This window comes from Amblyraja radiata, chromosome X, assembly GCF_010909765.2.
Source record: "Amblyraja radiata isolate CabotCenter1 chromosome X, sAmbRad1.1.pri, whole genome shotgun sequence".
NCBI classification, from domain to species: Eukaryota; Metazoa; Chordata; class Chondrichthyes; order Rajiformes; family Rajidae; genus Amblyraja; species Amblyraja radiata.
This window is the reverse complement of record NC_045999.1, coordinates 11,084,000-11,103,695: the sequence shown is the minus strand read 5'-3', so window position 1 is coordinate 11,103,695 and position 19,696 is coordinate 11,084,000. Positions and strand designations below refer to the sequence as shown.

The following is a 19,696-nucleotide window of genomic DNA, read 5'->3' as shown; positions in this document are numbered from 1 at the left end:
TGAGAGATTAAATACATGAAGTCTGTACTCAGTTGAGTTTAGATGAATGAGAGGTAATTCAATGGATCTGCACAAAAATTCTTGCAGGGCCTGACCACATTGGTGCAAAAATAAAGTAGGTTGGGGTATCAGGATTAAGTGGCTGAGAATAAACAATAGAACAAACTAGCTCTAAAATAGTAGAAAAAATGAGAAAATATACTGATTGTGGTTTTAAGTCAATGGTGTAGTATGGAGACTAAACTAGCAGCAGAAAGAAAAGCGAGGAAAGAGTGAGGATGGAGCCATGTTTCTTTTTAAAATTCATATATAGTACGTGGACCATGCAATCATGGCTAACAGTTATCACAGCTAATTAGCTTCAGGAGATAGTGATGAACTGTGGTAATCTTCTTGGTAAAGTGCCGTTAAAGATTTCCTGGATTTAGACGTAACATTGGTGATGGAGCAGTAAATATTTTCATGTCAGCATTTTATATGACTTCAGCAACTGCTCTTGTCTTTGGGGCAACAATCGTAATTTTACTAGCTGCTCCCAATGAATCCTTGGTTTGGTGTGTATATCTGAATGCATTTGTCAGATGTACACACTTCAGCCATAGTGCACAATGGTGGAGGAAATGAATATTCAGGTGGTAAATAGTCCATCAATCAAGTAACCAGCTTTGTTCTAGATTCCTCAAATACTGTTGGTACTGCATTCATCTCACGATGCGGAGAGCATTCTATCATATTCCTGGTGTGTCATCTAATCTTGAATCTGATCTCTAACCAGAGTGTTTATGTGGCTAGTCCACCTAGGTCTCTGGTTAGTGGTGACCCACAATGTTACTGGAGGAAGATTTAGTGAAACTCGTACCAAAGAATCTCAAATGAAAAACGTTTGACTCTTTGTTGCAGATGACCATTGTCTGGCACTTATGTGGTTTGGATAATACCTGCTGCCAATAAACCCAAACCTGAATGATATCCATATCCTACCGCAAGAAATGCAACACCTGTCCCTTCACCTCCCCCCTCGACTCCATTCAAGGTCCCAAGCAGTCGTTCCAGGTGCGACAAAGGTTCACCTGTATCTCCTCCAACCTCATCTACTGCATCCGCTGCTCTAGATGTCAGCTGATTTACATCGGTGAGACCAAGCGTAGGTTGGGCGACCGTTTCGCCGAACACCTCCGCTCAGTCCGCAATAACCTACCTGACCTCCCGGTGGCTCAGCACTTCAACTCCCCCTCCCATTCCCAATCCGACCTCTCTGTCCTGGGTCTCCTCCATTGCCAGAGTGAGCAACAGCGGAAATTGGAGGAACAGCACCTCATATTCCGTCTGGGGTCCTTGCGTCCTTATGGCATCAACATTGAATTCTCCCAATTTGGCTAGCCCGTGCTGTCTCCTCCCCTTCCTTCACCCTCTAGCTGTCTCCTCCCACCCTCCCATCCGCCCGCCCTCGGGCTCCTCCTCCTCCTCCCTTTTTCCTTCTTTCTTTCCCCACCCCCCATCAGTCTGAAGAAGGGTTTCGGCCCGAAACGTCGCCTATTTCCTTCGCTCCATAGATGCTGCTGCACCCGCTGAGTTTCCCCAGCAATTTTGTGTACCTTCGATATTCCAGCATCTGCAGTTCCCTTTTGAACCCCCTGATAGCCATATCTTATGGATTGTATGCACAAACTGCTTCATTATACAACGAGTTTCAAATTATACAATATTGTGTAATTATCATTTGACATTCCTGTTCTGATCTGAAGGAGGGAAATACATTGATGAAACATCTAAAGATGGTTGGGTTCAGTAACATTGCATTGCTATCATTGGGAGCTGAAAAACCTGGCTTCTAAAAATCACAACCTTCTTCCTTTGTTCTGGGTAGAACTTCAGCCATAATCTCTCTCATTCTCTCCAAACTTTCCAAGTTGACTGTGCCTGAACCCCTCTGTCGGTGGATCACCATGCAGCATGTGAGGCTATATAAGCACCTCGGACCCGCAGACCTTCAGCATAGGAGCACCGCAACGCTGCGTACTCTCCCCTCCCCTCTACTCTCTCTACACCAATGACTGCACCTCCACAGTCTTCTCTGTCAAGCTTCTCAGTCTTCTCTGTCAAGCGGACGACACAACTCTGATTAGACTGATCCAGGATGGATCAGTCCACAGACTGGAAGTGATACAGCTGGCGTCCTGGTGCCATCGCAACAACCTGGAGCTCAATGCTCTTAAGACAGTGGAATCGATTGTAGACTTTAGGAGAGCTCCCCCTCGCCTCACCCCACTTACCATCAACAACACCACAGTCACATCTGTGGAGTCTTTTATGTTCCTGGAAACCATCATCTCCAAGGACCTTAAATGGGAGGCCACCATCGACTCCACAGTCTAAAAGGCACACCAGAGGATGTACTTCCTGCGGCAGCTGAGGAAGCACAATCTTCCACAGGCAATGATGGTCCAATTCTATACGGCCATCGTAGAGTCTGTCATCACCTTCTTCATCATAGTCTGGTTTGACTCAGCCACCAAGCACGACATCCGGAGGCTGCAGCGAATCGTCCGATCAGCTGAGAAGGCTATTGGCTGCAACCTTCCCTCCATTGACGAACTGTATACTGCAAGGGCCAGGAAGCGAGCGGGTAAGATCATCTCTGACCCCTCTCACCGTGGCCACAAACTCTTTGAATCATTTCCCTCTGGAAGGCGACTCCGGACTGTCAAAGCTGCCACACCCAGACATAAAAACAGCTTTTTTTCCACAAGTTGTAGCTCTGCTCAATAACAAAAACTCTGTAGTCTCCTTTTGCTCTGGTATTTTATTTAATTCACATGTTTAATCAATAATGTTTTATTATTAATGTTTAATATTTTATGTGTCATTCCTAACTGTCACTATGTCATATTGTCACTTGCGGGCGGAGCACCAAGGCAAATTCCTTGTATGTAAATACTTGGCCAATAAACCTATTCATTCATTCATTCATTCATTCATTCTGCTCTGAAGTTCAACATATTTGTCTAAATTTAAAATAAGGTTGTAATAAAGTCTTAGACCAGGTTTTCCTGGTGGTACACAAAGTATAAAATAATAATCAGGGCCTTAATGTTACAGATAGTAACGTAATACATTTCTGCTAATATGTCAGTCTTATAGGTATCTACATAGGTGACCTGAATTCAGAGCCATACAACTTGCAAAAAAGGGCATCCTCAATATGAAAAAGGAATATTTACTCCAATAAGATTGTGTAATGATTAGTTCCAGCAGCACAGTCATGGGCAGTTACAGTAGCAGCAGGTTCACTAGATAATATGAGTTCACGTGGCATTTTTCCTTCATGTGTTTTTTTCTTACTATTACATCAAATGGAGGCTATTTGGCTATCGGATCCACCCTTGCCCTGCCAGAGCATCAATCCCATCCTTTTCTAATTTCCTGGAGTCCTGCACCTTGTGTCACAAATGCTGTAAAAATCCACTTTAAATTTTTTGCCATTTACAAAATATCAAGGGGCAATTTACAATTAATCCACAAGCACCTTTTTAATGGGTGAGGAAACAGGAATACCCAGCTGGAAGTTGTTCAGTCATAGGAAATACATACAAACTCAAGACAGGAGAAAAAAGTTTCCACAGTAGTCTTCCCACAGATGGTAAATCAGTACTCCTCCAAGAGAAAGCCGCGGGGGGACAGCGCTGTCCATCAATAAGGACAATCTTGTAACACCACCATTGACCAAGATCTCAGAGTGGGACAAGAAGTAAGTGAACCAACTTAAAGAAGAAACCTAGTTGATCAGAGTGCCTGAATTGTAATTGTAATTAATTTATTAGCCAAGTATGTAAAAACATACAAGAAATTTGATTTGCAATACAGTCTTACCAAAAAAGCAGCAAGCCACAGAACTACACAAAAATTAACATAAACACCCAGCACAGCGCACAGTGATGGATGGCAATAACATATTTATCTTCTTCCCTTCTTTTCTCCCGCGGTCGGGGCAGTCAAACCATCCGCAGTCGGGGCGGTCGAAGCGCCCGTGGTTGGAGCTCCCGTCGATCCCTGACAAGGAATCGCAAGCTCCACGATATTAAGTCTGCAGGCTCCCATGGTTCGAGCTCCCAAAGTCGATCCCCAGCAAAGGGACCTCCAGCTCCACGATGTTAGGCCGCAGTGCGGACGGAGATACGATACGGAAAAAGTTGCATCTCCGTCAAGGAAAGAGATTTTAAAAAGTTTCCTCCCACTCCCCACATAATACAAAACTAAAGATACACTACAACATACATTTAACAACAGACTAAAAACAACAAAGGAAGAAAAGGACGAGACAGACTGTTGGCAAGGCTGCCATCGTACGGCACCACACGGTGTTAATCAGAACATAGGGCCGTACAGCACTGGAATCTTTATTATGAACAGGATGCCAAGTTACATTGATCACTTTTGCCTGCACATGAACAATATCCCTCTATTCCCTGCACTTCCATGTGCCAATTAAAAGCTTCTTAAAAATCACTATTGTATCTCTATTCACCATCACCCCTGGGAGGCCCACACTACTCTCTGTGTAAAAAACAAACTGCTCAGTGCATCCACTCACCTTATAGCTATGCCCTCTAGTGTTGGACATTTCCACCCTGGGAAAAAAGTTCTGACTGTCTATCTATGCATATCATAATTGATGTACTATAATTTGATGTTCTATCTGTTATACTTGAATCTGTCCAAGCAGTATTGGTACTGCACAGTTCTTGTAGCAACAAGTTCATATCTTCACACTGAGGACACAACTGATCATGTTGTATTCCACTGACACAGCACTAAATGGGATCTATTCCAGATATGACAGCCCAAAACTTGGCATTTATGATACCATCACCAAAATCATATTTCATTGCAATTTGTAATCTCATGACAAATATACCCCTCACTTTACCATCGCTAACAGACTGAGGAGCCAATCTTGATTCAGGGAAGAGTATAAAAGAACATTTTGGGAACAGCACTGAGCAATCACTGGAAGCACTGATCTGCAGTCCTGTCACATCCATTCACAAATAATAGTAAAAAAACTAATAGTTCCAATCTGAACCAACTAACCAATCTCAATCTGTACAGTTACAATATAACATTGGCATCTTCCCAGTGATGGGAAATGTTGTCTTGGTTAATCCTAGCCACAAAAGCTAAGACAAATTTGTTCCTGTTAATTGCAGCCTCATTAGCAAGGAAGGAAAGACACCCTTTTGTCTCCTTTTAATGTCTAGTTTCTGTCCACCTATCCGCCCACTTTTCTAGCTTTCTCCATCCCCCTACTACAAAAAGTCTGAAGAAAGGTCCCAACCCAAAACGTTGTCTGTCCATATCCTCCAGAAATGCTGCCTGGCCCAGTGAGTTACTCCAGCACTTTGTGTTTGTTTTAACAAGCAAAGAAAGATGTCTCACTACGGCACATCGCTTTCCCCGGATTGCGTTTCAGGTAGGCCAACAACCATCGGGCTCTTGAACACCAACTAAACAACAAAATGCCTTGGTTGCACTAGGGACTTTGGGCTTTTGTTTTGCACTAATGTGTTTTTTTTAATTTATCAACTTTCTTTCGTTTATTGTGTTATTTATAAGTACTGTATTTACAAACGTTATTCTGCTGCAAGTAAGAATATAATTGTTCCATTTTCAGTACATATGAGAATTTGACACTCTTGACAATGCCTTAATGCTTACCGAAATTATTTTAAAACTTTGTAAATAAGGATTACTCAGCACAGCTACAGGAGTTAAGTGAAATGTGCTCTCAAGAGCTCAATCATAACTCAATGAAATAAAACATTTCCCTTTTACCTGATCCAAAGAAGAATCACACCAGCTCCATTTGATATACTGTAAATGAATGGTGAATTTCTTAACCTGAAATTCACCATTCACTGGCTGTTCCTATAAAGCATTCAAATAAGCAGTGTGGTAATAAAATGTGAATGTATGAAGAAATCTACAAAATGGTAATAATAACATATTGTTTTAGAAAGCCTAATGTATCTAAGCAGTGATCTACATCAGTCACGTGCAAGGTCACCAGACAACCTGGTTTGCACAAGACATTGGGCATTATATTATAAGCTGCTCTGTGCGAAACTAGAACAAAAACGTTTCGTCCATGGTCCCTTGCTATTGTGAAATCGACATAGCACTAGATTTGAATTGCTGACTAAACTGGTGTTGAAGGGTGGAGATGATTGGGCATTCGGCTGTGTGTGTATGATTATGGGGAACTCGTTATATAGAAAACAGGGCCAACATGATTTCATGAAGTGTACTGTCATTGCACAAAGTACCCAAATCATTTGAGGATATCCTTTGTTTTTGTAAAGATTCCATTACAAATTGCACCAAGATAAAAGCTATAGAATATATTTTCCATTTATGTTAACAAACCCAACACACAGCCCATCAGGGCTCCCACAAATATATCACTGGGCTCAGAATGTCTGGACAATCGTCAATCTTTGTTGGATTAATAATAATAATAATATATTTTATGGGACCATGGGAGAAGCAGCCACTTGCTCTACCACTGGGAAGTCAATTCCAATTGACTGATATGGAACTGCTGATGTGAAATCACACATCATAAACCACCACCAAAGATGGATGTTTGTGGAGAATTTCCTACCCTACCATCTGGCAATGTCTGAACCCATCATATATAGTATCAGTGGCAAATAGTACAAATTATAAAATTATTCTTTAAATAAACCAATTTAAAACGCCTTTATATCCTCTCATTCAGCAACTTTCCACTTTGATATTTTATGGTATTTTTGAATATAAGCACACATTTATTTTACAGGAATATTGTCATTGTTAAAGTTTAGCTAATATGTAGCATTTAATTTTAAGCACAAATGTAGTGGCAAATCCTATTGATCTGTATTACTACTTTATTCAAGTGTGCCATCTTGACATAATTGCCAACAGTTCACTAATTTCATTAAAGTTTTAGTTACTCAAAGCAAACTTAAGCTAAAAACCTAAAGCATAATTAAGTGGTAAAGATATGTACTTTTCACTCATTACCTTAACTTTTGTTTCCATTTTCTTACTGTTTTTTTTGGTGTTACAGATATCAATGAATGTGAGATTAGTGCACATAATTGCCATACGTTTGCTGTATGTACAAATACACCAGGAAGCTTCAAATGTGCATGTGGAGATGGCTGGTCTGGAAATGGCATCAAATGTTCTGGTAAGAATGTTTTTGAAAAAAACTCAAACAAGATATATTTATGAAGACATGAATAATAATAATAATAATAATAATGGATGGGATTTATATAGCGCCTTTCTAATACTCAAGGTGCTTTACATCGCATTATTCATTCACTCCTCAGTCATACTCGGTGGTGGTAAGCTACTTCTGTAGCCACAGCTGCCCTGGGGCAGACTGACGGAAGAATAAATCCACTTTCTTGGTGAACAAAGGTCGGCGTGGACTCAGTGGGCCAAAGGGCCTTTTTCCATGCTATATGACTAAACTTATCAGTTTTCTTTCCTTAACAGCTAAATATTACAGGTGTAGCTTACATATATAAAAGCCATTATACCCCAACCAGAAATGAGCAGTGAATGTTATAAATTCGGCAACAGATTGTACAAAGCCAAGATTACAGTAACCCCCACCACTTTTTTTAGTTTAATTTAATTATTCATAGAAACATAGAAAATAGGTGCAGGAGTAGGCCATTCGGTCCTTCGAGCCTGCACCGCCGTTCAATATGATCATGGCTGATCATCCAACTCAGTATCCTGTACCTGCCTTCTCTCCATACCCCCTGATCCCTTTAGCCACAAGGGCCACATCTAACTCCCTCTTAAATATAGCCAATTAACTGGCCTCAACTGCCTTCTGTGGCAGGTATTCAACATTGAAAATTGCTCTACGGAATCCAATTGTCCTTCTATCTTTCAAAAAATATCTTATTTTTATAATATAAAGAATTGATATGAAATATAGAGCATCATCATTTCTCATCTATTGTCCAAGATTATAATACTAGAGTTTAATTCTAAACTTGCAAAATTCTAGATAGATCTTCAATCTCAATTCTAAGGGAGATCCAGTTCCTCCAAAGATTAATTTTATAGTTCCTGTCAAAATGGGAATGAATATGTCTGGACTGAAATGAGCACTGCTCAGAATAAACAATGTGGAGTCATGGAATTTTTAGGCCATTTATTTTGTGAATGATTTTTGTTCTAACAATGCATTATTTTATTTGCAAAGATGTGGATGAGTGTTCTAATGGAACGCATAAGTGCAGCCCTACTGCCGAATGCGTAAACACAGATGGGAGCTATAGATGTACGTGTAAAGAGGGTTACGGCGGCGATGGTGTGTTTTGCTCCGGTAAGATATTCTACCTCTGCTTTGCACAAATCCTGCACAACCTAAAGGTTAATGTCACTAATTCCTTTGTATGTTTAACATTTTATGTGCTCGATAATTATTTTATTTGATTAGACTTTAAGATAAATGTTGTTACTACATGCACAGTTTCTAGGTGAATTCGAGATTTGTGTATTAATTAGTCTGAAACAGTTCACGAAGCTGAATAGACTGGTATGAACTTAAATGTTGTTACTGCAAACTTCATCAAAGATAGGTTGAAGGAAACCTCTGAACAAAAAGAGAGAAAACAAGGCAGACAGTTAAAACATCTTTATGACTAAAGCATGAAATGAAAATGCTAAAGTAATCGAACTTTACAGATTTTAGACTGCCAAGAAAGGAAGAATAGGGCAGTTGTGTGACATGGTTAAGTGCCAGGAATATGAATTTGAGCTATTGTGAGGCTAAGGAGGTTAGCGTACAAAACGATTGAACAGTGAAACATGGTGCATTTGCAATTCTAGATGAGTTATACTTTATGCAGATTGAATTCTGTAGGATAGTAATGTACGTATGGAACACACCTGAAAGTAACAAGATTGTGAATTAGAGTTGTTTTTAAGGACAAAAACATTTGGTATTCTGATAGATATAATATTTCAATGTCATAAAAGTTAAAAACAATGTAGACTGCATTTAGATGTTTCCAGCAATTGCAGTGCAATTAATAGAGCAGATTTTCCCCAGAGATACTATTTACTGTTTATGATCACGGCACAGCCAATAGTTTATTTCCCAACCTCTTCTCTCCAACGTAGAAAATTATTTGATTAAGAACTTTTCAAAAACCTATTATTTAAATGACATATTTAAATTTACAGCACTGAGGAATGATTGATTCTGAAATATGTGCAGAAATCTTTAGGGCACGATTTGAACATATCTCAATAGTACCCTTTGTTTTTGAAAATATCACGGTTAGTCTTTGTATTTCTTCATTGAATTGCTGAGTCACAAAGGACAAGATGTTTCGCAGAAAATTGTTAAGATGGTATACCGTTTGTCCTATTGAGTTTGTCTAGGCAAGCATTATCAAGCACTGTCTATTGCCCTGCTGGTCATGGCTCTTCAATACTTATTGAATGTTGAGGGTTTCTGCCTCTACTGTCCTTTCTGGCTTAGGTTATCACATTTGCAGAATTAACTGATTTAGATGGAAAACATTAACAATGCTAAAACTACTCATACTTCAGACATAAGGGAGAAAATTGGACAGATTTGTGATAGAGTGCTTCCTGAACAGGTAAAAAGCTTTACGACTGAAACAAAATCAGAAAATGCTGAAGTCATTTGACCAAGTGCAGCTCTTATAGATTGCTGAGGAAACCAGGTGTGTTGCTGTGGAGTGATGACACCGACAGGGAATTTGAATTTGATCTACTGTGAAGGCAAGAAGGTTTATGTAACTGAAGAACTGAACACAATTTATGATGAATATACATGAATAATAAGCACCACTTAATTATCTTAATGCATGTTAACAAACAAAATGATCAATACCTAGTGTTAACATTTTTCCCACTCTCCATCACTATTAGAATAAAATATATTTTTCAATTTTTTTGTACATATAGGAATTCAGTGTTTTCCTTTATTTCTCCTTTTCCTATGTAACAGACGTTGACGAATGTGCTGAAAATGTAAACTTTTGCGAGAATGGCCATTGCTTAAATGCACCAGGAGGTTACCGTTGTGAATGTGACATGGGCTTCGTACCATCTGTGGGTGGAAGAGCCTGTCAAGGTACATATCAACTTCATTCCTATCTACAACTGACTTCCTTCCCTCATTTATTTAGTCACGTGATGTGATGCGTTTTGTAGCTATAATGCTTTCTGTATTCCCTCCCCATAAATATAAATTAACTAATGTTTTGCAGTGTATCCTATCTCTCAGAGGTTTTAATTATACCATACGGAGGTTGCAGCTAAGAACGATAAACATTTGTGTGGCTTTATCAATGAATTCCTTTGGATCTTTGTTCCAGATATTGACGAATGCTCATTCTCTGACATTTGTGTGTTTGGAAGATGTCAGAATCTTCCAGGACTCTTCAGATGTGAATGTGATGTAGGTTATGAGCTGGACAGGAGTGGTGGCAACTGCACAGGTAAAATATTGCTATCATTTGGTAATTGTTTTCTTTATAATTTCTAAGATAATTGGAGCAACAAAATGGCTAATAAAATTTTCAAATGATATGCTTGGCATGACCAGAAGAAAATAGTTAATTTTGGAAATCTATTACAGATGTAAATGAATGTGCGGATCCAGTTAATTGTATTAATGGAATTTGTGTCAATACCCCTGGAAGCTACATCTGCAACTGTCCATCTGAATTTGAGCTGAATCCTACTGGTGTGGGATGTGTTGGTAGGTTATATTTTAATCAATCATTTGCTCTGAACAGCTAGGGCCCTGCACAATAGTTCAGCTTTAACTCAGCTACTGCAAGCAAGGGAACATTGCACACTTAACATGAAAGTTATTAGTTACCAGGAATACTGTACCTGTATATCATGTATTGTTGGATGTGGATTGCATTCTGTGTGTAGAATGGTGTTGTATGATGCATACCACAGGATACATCAAACATGATGATGCATCCCTTCAGGAAGTTCTTTGAGAGAGTATTATACTGAGGTAATTCTCATACTTTTTCTGACAGAGTAAAACAGGCTGAAATAATATTTTCTTTATGTTCATTTTTGGGATTTGGGTATCACTGCCAAAGCTAGAATTTATTGCCCATCCTTAATTTCCTTGATTATTGATTGATTGATTGATTATACCTTTAATAATCCTTTACAGGAAATTACAGTGCCACGACAGCTTCAAGACAGACATAACACCACACATTTCCTCAAATGGCTTCCATACTTAACAAGTTAAAATACAAGTTAAAATACAATTAATTAAAAAAAAAAAGTGCAGTTATTTATGCGCATTATATAACCTTATAGCAGCTGGTAAACAGGACTTCCTATGTCTCTCAGTTTTGCACATTGGTGCAATCAGCCTCTGACTGAAGATGCTGCTCTTGATCACCTTCAGGGAATGGAGTGGGTGAGTGGGGTTGGTCATTATTGAACCCAGTTTGTTCAGAGTTCTGGCCTCTGCCACCTGCTGGACCGTTCGTTGCTCAGCCATGACCACTGAGCCGGCCTTCCTGATTAGCTTGTCCAGTCTGTTTTGTCCGCTATGCGGGCGCCATCTCCCCAACAGGCCACAGCAAAAAACAGAGCACTGGCCACCACTGAATGGTAGACACTGCACAGTAGGGGTTTGTGATGTAGACAATGATGAAGGATATATTTACAAATCAGGATGGTTTGTGACTTAATGAGTAACCTGTAGATGATGGCACTCCCTCGCACCTGTGCCCATGTCGTTTTTAGTGAAGAAAGTCAGATGTTTGAGAGGTAGTATTGGAGTAGTATGGCTGAGTAAACAGCAGTGTATCTGGTAGATGCACAGTGTCACCACTGTGTGCTGGTGGTAGAGGGAATTAATAGGGTGTTAGATTTTGTGCTTATCAAGTGGGCAGCTTTGTCCTGATATAAAGTTTTGGAGTGTTGTTGGACTCTGTTTATTCAAGTAAGTCAAGAATATTCCAACATGTTACATAATTATGCCAAGGAGGTGATAGAAGGGCTTTTGGGGCATCAGACAGTGAACTACTTAATACAGGACAGATACCCAGTCTCTGACCTGCTTGTACAGAGGAATAGGTGAAAATAATATTATTTGAGTTCACTTATTTAGGAGTAGTGATACATGCATCAACATTTATGTTGTCTCATTAAACCGTATGGTCATTTTTTATAATATAATAATGGATGTAAGAATGAATTACATTTCAAAAGAAAAGCTAAAATTGTTAGTTATTATTGTAAATACCTTTCCAGGTCCACATGTATACAGCTGCAATTTGGAGTTGATAGTAATATCCATCTACTTTTTAGTAGTCGTTCACATTTCAATGATATAGATGAGCTGTTGCTCTCAATTAGATATCTTCATACATTTCTATAAACACTACAAGGCAGATTCTTCAGTTACATAAAGTTATAATGTAATATTCATAGAACATACCATTCCTTGAAAATGTCTCCTGAGAATTACGCATAATGTGTTTTAATATTTTCAGCAGCTAAATGGAGCAATGTTTCATCATGATATTTATTATATAGATCATCGTTTGGGCAAGTGTTTCTTGGAATTTTTATTACGTGGAGATGACAGCCTTTCTTGTGACAATGAGATTGGAGTGGGAGTTTCAAGAGCGTCTTGTTGTTGTTCTTTGGGCAGAGCCTGGGGTTTTCCATGTGAGCTGTGCCCCCCTATCAATGCAAGTGAGTTTTCCCAGAAGGTTTTTAAACTTTTTCTATCTACTTTCTTTGCGATGTTGATTTTAAATGTCTATAACATTGTTTGATATCAATACAGTGAGATCAGGTTTATTGAAAAGTATTTAATGTTTCAACCATCATGTTGTACATTTTCTTCATAACATGGTTAATAAATTATACAATTAGTTACTGTGAGACTGATAAATGCAAAGATAATTTTAGTTAATTATAGCTCTGACCCTAAATAGTAGCAAGCATAAGGTTTCTAGTATAAAGATATTTTTTTCAGAATCAGAAAACAAAGGTTGAGCATCACTGATATGCTAATAAAGTATTTGTAGTGAGGACAATAGGTGCAGGAGTAGACTATTCGGCCCTTCGAGTTAGCACCGCCATTCAATGTGATCAAGGCTGATTATCCCCAAACAGTACTCCGTTCCTGTCTTCTCCCCATATCCTCCGACTCCTTTATCTTTAAGAGCCCTATCTAGCTCTCCCTTGAAAGTATCCAGAGAACCGGCCTCTAAGGCCGAGAATTCCACAGACTCACAACTATCTGTGTGAAAAAGTGTTTCCTCATCTCCGTTCTAAATGGCTTACTCCTTATTCTTAAACAGTGGCCCCTGGTTCTGGACTCCCCCAACATCGGGAACATGTTTCCTGCATCTAGCATGTCCAAACCCTTAATTATCTTATATGTTTCAATAAGATAACCTCTCATCCTTCTAAACTCCAGAGTATACAAGCCCAGCCGCTCCATTCTCTCAGCATATGACAGTCCCGCCATCCGGGAATTAACCTTGTAAACCTACGCTGTACTCCCTCAATAGCAAAAATGTCCTTCCTCAAATTATTGGACCAAAACTGCACACAATACTCCAGGTGTGGTCTCACTGGGGCCCAATACAACTGCAGAAGGACCTCTTTGCTCCTATACTCAACTCCTCTTGTTATGAAGGCCAACATGCCGTTCACTTTCTTTACTGCCTGCTGTACTTTCATTGACTGATGAACAAGGACTCCCATTTTCCGTTTTCCCGTTTTCCCAACTTGACACCATTTAGATAATAATCTGCCTTCCTGTTTTAGCTACCAAAGTGGATAACCTCACATTTATCCACATTAAACTGCATCTGCCACGCATCTGCCCACTCCCCCAACCTGTCCAAGTCACCCTGCATTCTCATAGCATCCTCCTCACAGTTCACACTGCCAGCCAGCTATGTGTCATCTGCAAATTTGCTAATGTTACTTTGAATCCCTTCATCTAAATCATTGATGTATATTATATAGCTGTGGTCCCAGTATTTAGCTGTGGTCCCAGTACCGAGCCTTGCGGTACCCCACTAGTCACTGCCTGCCATTCTGAAAGGGACCCGTTAATCCCTACTCTTTGTTTCCTGTCCGCCAACCAATTTTCTATCCATGTCAGCACTCTACCACCAATACCATGTCCTCTAATTTTGCCCACTAATCTCCTATGTGGGACCTTATCAAATGCTTTCCCTACATAAATCCATGCTGACTCGGACCAATCCCGTTACTGCTATCCAAATGTGCTGCTATTTAATCTTTTATAATTGACTCCAGCATCTTCCCCACCACCGACGTCAGGCTAACTGATCTATACTTTCCTGTTTTCTCTCTCCCGCCTTTCTTAAAAAGTGAGATCCACAGGAATTGATCCTGAATCTATAGAAAATTGGAAAATGATCACTAATGCATCCACGATTTCTAGAGCCACTTCCTTAAGTACCCTGGGATGCAGACCATCAGGCCCTGGGGATTTATCAGCCTTCAGTCCCATCAGTCTACCCAACACCATTTCCTTCCTAATGTGGATTTCCTTCAGTTCCCCCGTCACCCCAGATCCTCTGGCCACTACTATATCAGGAAGATTGTTTGTGTCTTCCTTAGTGAAGACAGATCCAAAGTACCTGTTCAACTCATCTGCCATTTCCTTGTTCCCCAAAATAAATTCACCTTTTTCAATCTTCAAGGGTCAAACTTTGGTCTTAACTCATTTTTTCCTCTTCACATACCTAAAGAAGCTTTTACTTTCCTCCTTTATATTCTTGGCTAGCTTACCTTTGTACCTCATCTTTTCTCCCCGTATTGCCTTTTTAGTTATCTACTTTTGCTCTTTAAACATTACCCAATGCTCTTGCTTCCCTCTTATCTTTGCTATGTTGTACTTCACTTTTATTTTTATACTATCCCTGACGTCTCTTGTCAGCCACGGCCGCCCCTTACTCCCCATGGAGTCTTTCTTCCTCTTTGGAATGAACTGATCCTGCACCTTCTGTATTATTCCCAGAAATACCTGCCATTGTTGTTCCACTGTCATCCCTGCGAGGGTATCTTTCCAGTCAACTTTGGCCAGCTCCACCCTCATGGCTCCATAGTCCTCTTTATTCAACTGGAACACTGACACCTCCGATTTCCCCTTCCCCCTCTCCAATTGTAGATTAAACCTGACCATATTATGGTCACTGCCTTTTAATGGCTCCTTAACCTCGTTCCTTTATCAAATCCGGTTCATTACATAACACTGAATCCAGAATTGCCTTCTCTACCTAGAGTAGACTACCTAGAGTAGTACATAACCTAGAGTACTACATTGTTCCAGTCAGCGTGTGTGTATATGCAAAATGTACAAATTGAAATTGAAACAAAATTGGTTAACATAAAACCCAACTTTTTCTGTGCCTGACACTATTAGCATAATTGGTAAATACTTGTAAGTACTGATAGATTACCAGTATTTAAATTATTATTCCATGAGTAGAAATTATATAATTTATTGGCAGTGTAAGGAATTTTGCTGATATAACTTTAAACATTTATAGTATTTAAAATTAACATTTGGCTTTGCAAATAACAAATGGAACTGCTTTGTTTTCAGCTGAATACAAAACTCTTTGTCCTGGAGGAGAAGGTTTTAAACCCAACCCCATCACAGTTATATTGGAAGGTAATGTCTTATAACTTTTTATAAATTAGATTTTGAATGTTCCACAGTGTGAATAGTACATTACATTATGTTATTGCTTTCTACAGATATTGATGAATGTAAAGAATTACCTGGACTCTGTCAAGAAGGAACATGTCTCAATACCTTTGGTAGTTTCCAGTGTGATTGTCCACGAGGTTTCTATTTGAATGATGAAACCAGAGTATGTGAAGGTATATTTACTGAAGTATAATTATCACTCGGGCTTTAATATTTTTAGTTTGGTTCATTGTTTTTATATTTTGTGGACCATATATAACAATTTTCTTTTGCTGCTTATCAGAGGCAAAGTAAGTCATCAAAGAGAATATGAAGACCAGAAATAATTGTAAGAATTTTTAATAAATAATATTCAGAATACTCAGTTCATGCACTAAAACTAGACTGTTTCAGAAATGAAATCAATAAAAGATTTCATAAATAACACTGACATTGTACTCAAATAACTACTTGTAGCTTCACTTGCTAATTGAGGGCATATTTAATGTTCGGGTGCATTGAGTACATAATCTCAGCTGCACAACTGTAGAAAAATGTTGAATAGAGCACATAAGGCAATTTTCTGCTATTTACATAGATACATAGAAATTAGGTGCAGGAGTAGGTCATTCGGCCCTTCGAGCCTGCACCGCCATTCAATATGATCATGGCTGATCATCCAACTCAGTATCCCGTTCCTGCCTTCTCTCCATACCCCCTGATCCCTTTAGCCACAAGGGCCACATCTAACTCCCTCTTAAATATAGCCAATGAACTGGCCTCAACTACCCTCTGTGGCAGAGAGTTCCAGAGATTCACCACTCTCTGTGTGAAAAATGTTTTTCTCATCTCGGTCTTAAAGGATTTCCCCCTTATCCTTAAGCTGTGACCCCTTGTCCTGGACTTCCCCAACATCGGGAACAATCTTCCTGCATCTAGCCTGTCCATCCCCTTAAGAATTTTGTACGTTTCTATAAGTTCCCCCCTCAATCTCCTAAATTCTAGCGAGTATAAGCCGAGTCTATACAGTCTTTCTTCATATGAAAGTCCTGACATCCCAGGAATCAGTCTGGTGAACCTTCTCTGCACTCCCTCTGTGGCAATAATGTCCTTCCTCAGATTTGGAGACCAAAACTGTATGCAATACTCCAGGTGTGGTCTCACCAAGACCCTGTACAACTGCAGTAGAACCTCCCTGCTCCTATACTCAAATTCTTTTGCTATGAAAGCTAACATACCATTCGCTTTCTTCACTGCCTGCTGCACCTGCATGCCTACTTTCAATGACTGGTGTACCATGACACCCAGGTCTCGTTGCATCTCCCCTTTTCCTAATCGGCCACCATTTAGATAATAGTCTGCTTTCCTGTTTTTGCCACCAAAGTGGATAACCTCACATTTATCCACATTATACTGCATCTGCCACACATTTGCCCACTCACCCAGCCTATCCAAGTCACCTTGCAATCTCCTAGCATCCTCCTCACAGCTAACACTGCCCCCCAGCTTAGTGTCATCCGCAAACTTGGAGATGTTGCCTTCAATTCCCTCATCCAGGGAATTTAGTACTTACTCTAGTTCAATCAAGGGCATGATTTGGAAAATTGACATCACAGGATCGTAATCTCACCAGCAAACTGAGATGAGCTTTCAGATAAAAAATAAACACAAAATGCTGGAGAGAAGGCGGAAAAAACTGGAAGCGAAAAAATAAACAGAACAACCCCACCCTCCTTGTAACAATCGGTCTGAAAAAGGGTCCCGACCCCAAACGTCACCTATCAATTTTCTCCGGAGATGCTGCCTGACCTGCTGAGCTACTTCAGCATTTTGTGTATCTTTGATATAAACCAGTATCTGTAGTTACTTTTTATTACAATTTGAGCTTTCATATAGTTCTTAATGGCCAGATAAAAGCAATATTGGCAGGTGCTTGCAGCAGTTACGTACAAACTGGAGCAAAGTGCGTTCCAATTATCAACCAAAAAATGATAGGTAGATAAGATACTAAGAATAACGTACTAAATCCTGCATACATTTTAAGAAGATACCTATTTTGATATAATTTATCAATTGCTATTCTTTTAATGGTAAAATTCAGTTAATGGCTGGAAATCTGGAAATACTACTATATTTAACATTCCCTATGCAGTTTATACCTGTCCTGAACATCTAAATTGTAGAAACAACGAACTGCAAATGCTAGTTTACCAAGGAAAGGCGCAAAATACTGGAGTAACTCGGCAGGTCAGGCAGCATCCCTGGAGATAGATACAAAAAGCTGAAGTAACTCAGTGGGACAGGCAGCGTCTCTGGTGAGAAGGAATGGGTGACGTTTCAGGATGAGACCCTTCAGAGTGATTAGGGATAAGGGAAACGAGAGATATAGACAGTGATATAGAACAATGAATGAAAGATATGCAAAAAAGTAACGATGATAAAGCAAACAGGCCATTGTAAGCTGTTTGTAGAGTGAAAATGAGAAGCTCGTGCGACTTGGGTGTAGGAGGGATAGAGAGAGGGGAATGCCGGGGCAACCTGAAGTGAGATAAATCAATATTCATACCTCTTTTTCACTCTGCAAACAGCTTACAATGACCTGTTTCCTTTATCATCGTTACTTTTTTGCATATTTTGCATTCATTGTTCTTTATCTCTCCACATCACCGTCTATGTCTCTGGTCTGAAGAAGGGTCTCAACCCGAAACATCACCCATTCCTTCTCTCCAGAGATGCTGCCTGTCCCGCTGAGTTACTTCAGCTTTATGTGTCTATCTTCCGTTTAAACAACATCTGCAGTTCCTTCTTTTAAACCAGCATCTGCAGTTCCTTCTTACACAGCATTTACAAATCCACACCTGACTCCTAAAGAGTGTTTCTGATCTGTGGGACAGGTGTTTGGAGATTTTTCTTTATTATACAGAGAATTCTTCTGTCATCAGCTGTGGTGGTCTTCCTTGGCCTGCCAGTCCCTTCGTGATTAGTAAGCTCACTAGTGCTATCTTTCTTCTTAATTATGTTCCAAACAGTTAATTTTGGTTAGACTAAGGTTTGGGTTATGTCTCTAACGGTTTTATTCTTGTTTCTCAGTCTCATAATGTCTTATTTGACTTTCATTGGCACAACTTTGGTCCTCGTGTTGATAAACAACAATAAAAGTTTCCAAAGGTGATGGAAACACTGGAGGAAAGACTAGGTGCTGAGAGCTCTCTTATACCTGCATTAAGGAGGCAATTATTACGCACCTGAGCAATTACAAACATTTGTGAAGCCATGTTTCCCAAACATTATGGTGCCCTGAAATGAGGGGACTATGTATAAACACTGCTGTAATTTCTACGTAGTGAAACCAAAATGTATAAAAATGACCTTTATTAAAATCTGACATGTGCACTTTAACCACATGTGATTTCTTTTCTATTACAAATCTCAAATGATGGGTCTTTGTCCCAAACATTATGGAGGGCACTGTATAAGTTTATCAAGAAATTACTTCTGCCGCATTCACAGAAGTCAGTAAACACCTTGATTACTGTGACCCATTGACCTTTAGTATGACAGACCTTATGCAGAAGTTAAGCTTCCCAAAGCATGTTTGGCATATATACATTGCTCAAGTGAAATGAAGCTAAACAACCATAATTGATTCTAAATTCGCAGTATGTACAGTTTTATTTTACAAAATGGAGATATAATGTTTCATTATCCAAAACATTTGTTAATTTGCTTTTTTTTTCCAGACCTTAATGAATGCATTAGTTCACCCGGTATTTGCGGCCCTGGTACTTGTTTTAACACACTAGGAAACTATACCTGTATCTGCCCACCAGATTACATGCAGGTTAATGGTGGAAACAACTGTATGGGTAAGCATCTATCAACTTGTAAGAATCTATCAACCAGTAAGACTTTAAT

At 39.5% G+C, this 19,696-nt stretch overlaps 1 protein-coding gene across 1 annotated transcript in view; it reads left to right on the top strand.

Annotated features, from left to right (window-relative positions):
• Nucleotides 1-19,696, top strand: part of fbn1 (fibrillin 1) — a 326,717-nt gene that overhangs the window by 224,368 nt on the left and 82,653 nt on the right. The window contains exons 32-40 of the mRNA XM_033014876.1: nt 7,112-7,234; nt 8,273-8,395; nt 10,055-10,180; nt 10,425-10,547; nt 10,688-10,810; nt 12,631-12,792; nt 15,695-15,763; nt 15,850-15,975; nt 19,522-19,647. Coding sequence (XP_032870767.1) covers nt 7,112-7,234; nt 8,273-8,395; nt 10,055-10,180; nt 10,425-10,547; nt 10,688-10,810; nt 12,631-12,792; nt 15,695-15,763; nt 15,850-15,975; nt 19,522-19,647 — 1,101 coding nt within the window. The remainder of the gene's footprint in view (nt 1-7,111; nt 7,235-8,272; nt 8,396-10,054; nt 10,181-10,424; nt 10,548-10,687; nt 10,811-12,630; nt 12,793-15,694; nt 15,764-15,849; nt 15,976-19,521; nt 19,648-19,696) is intronic.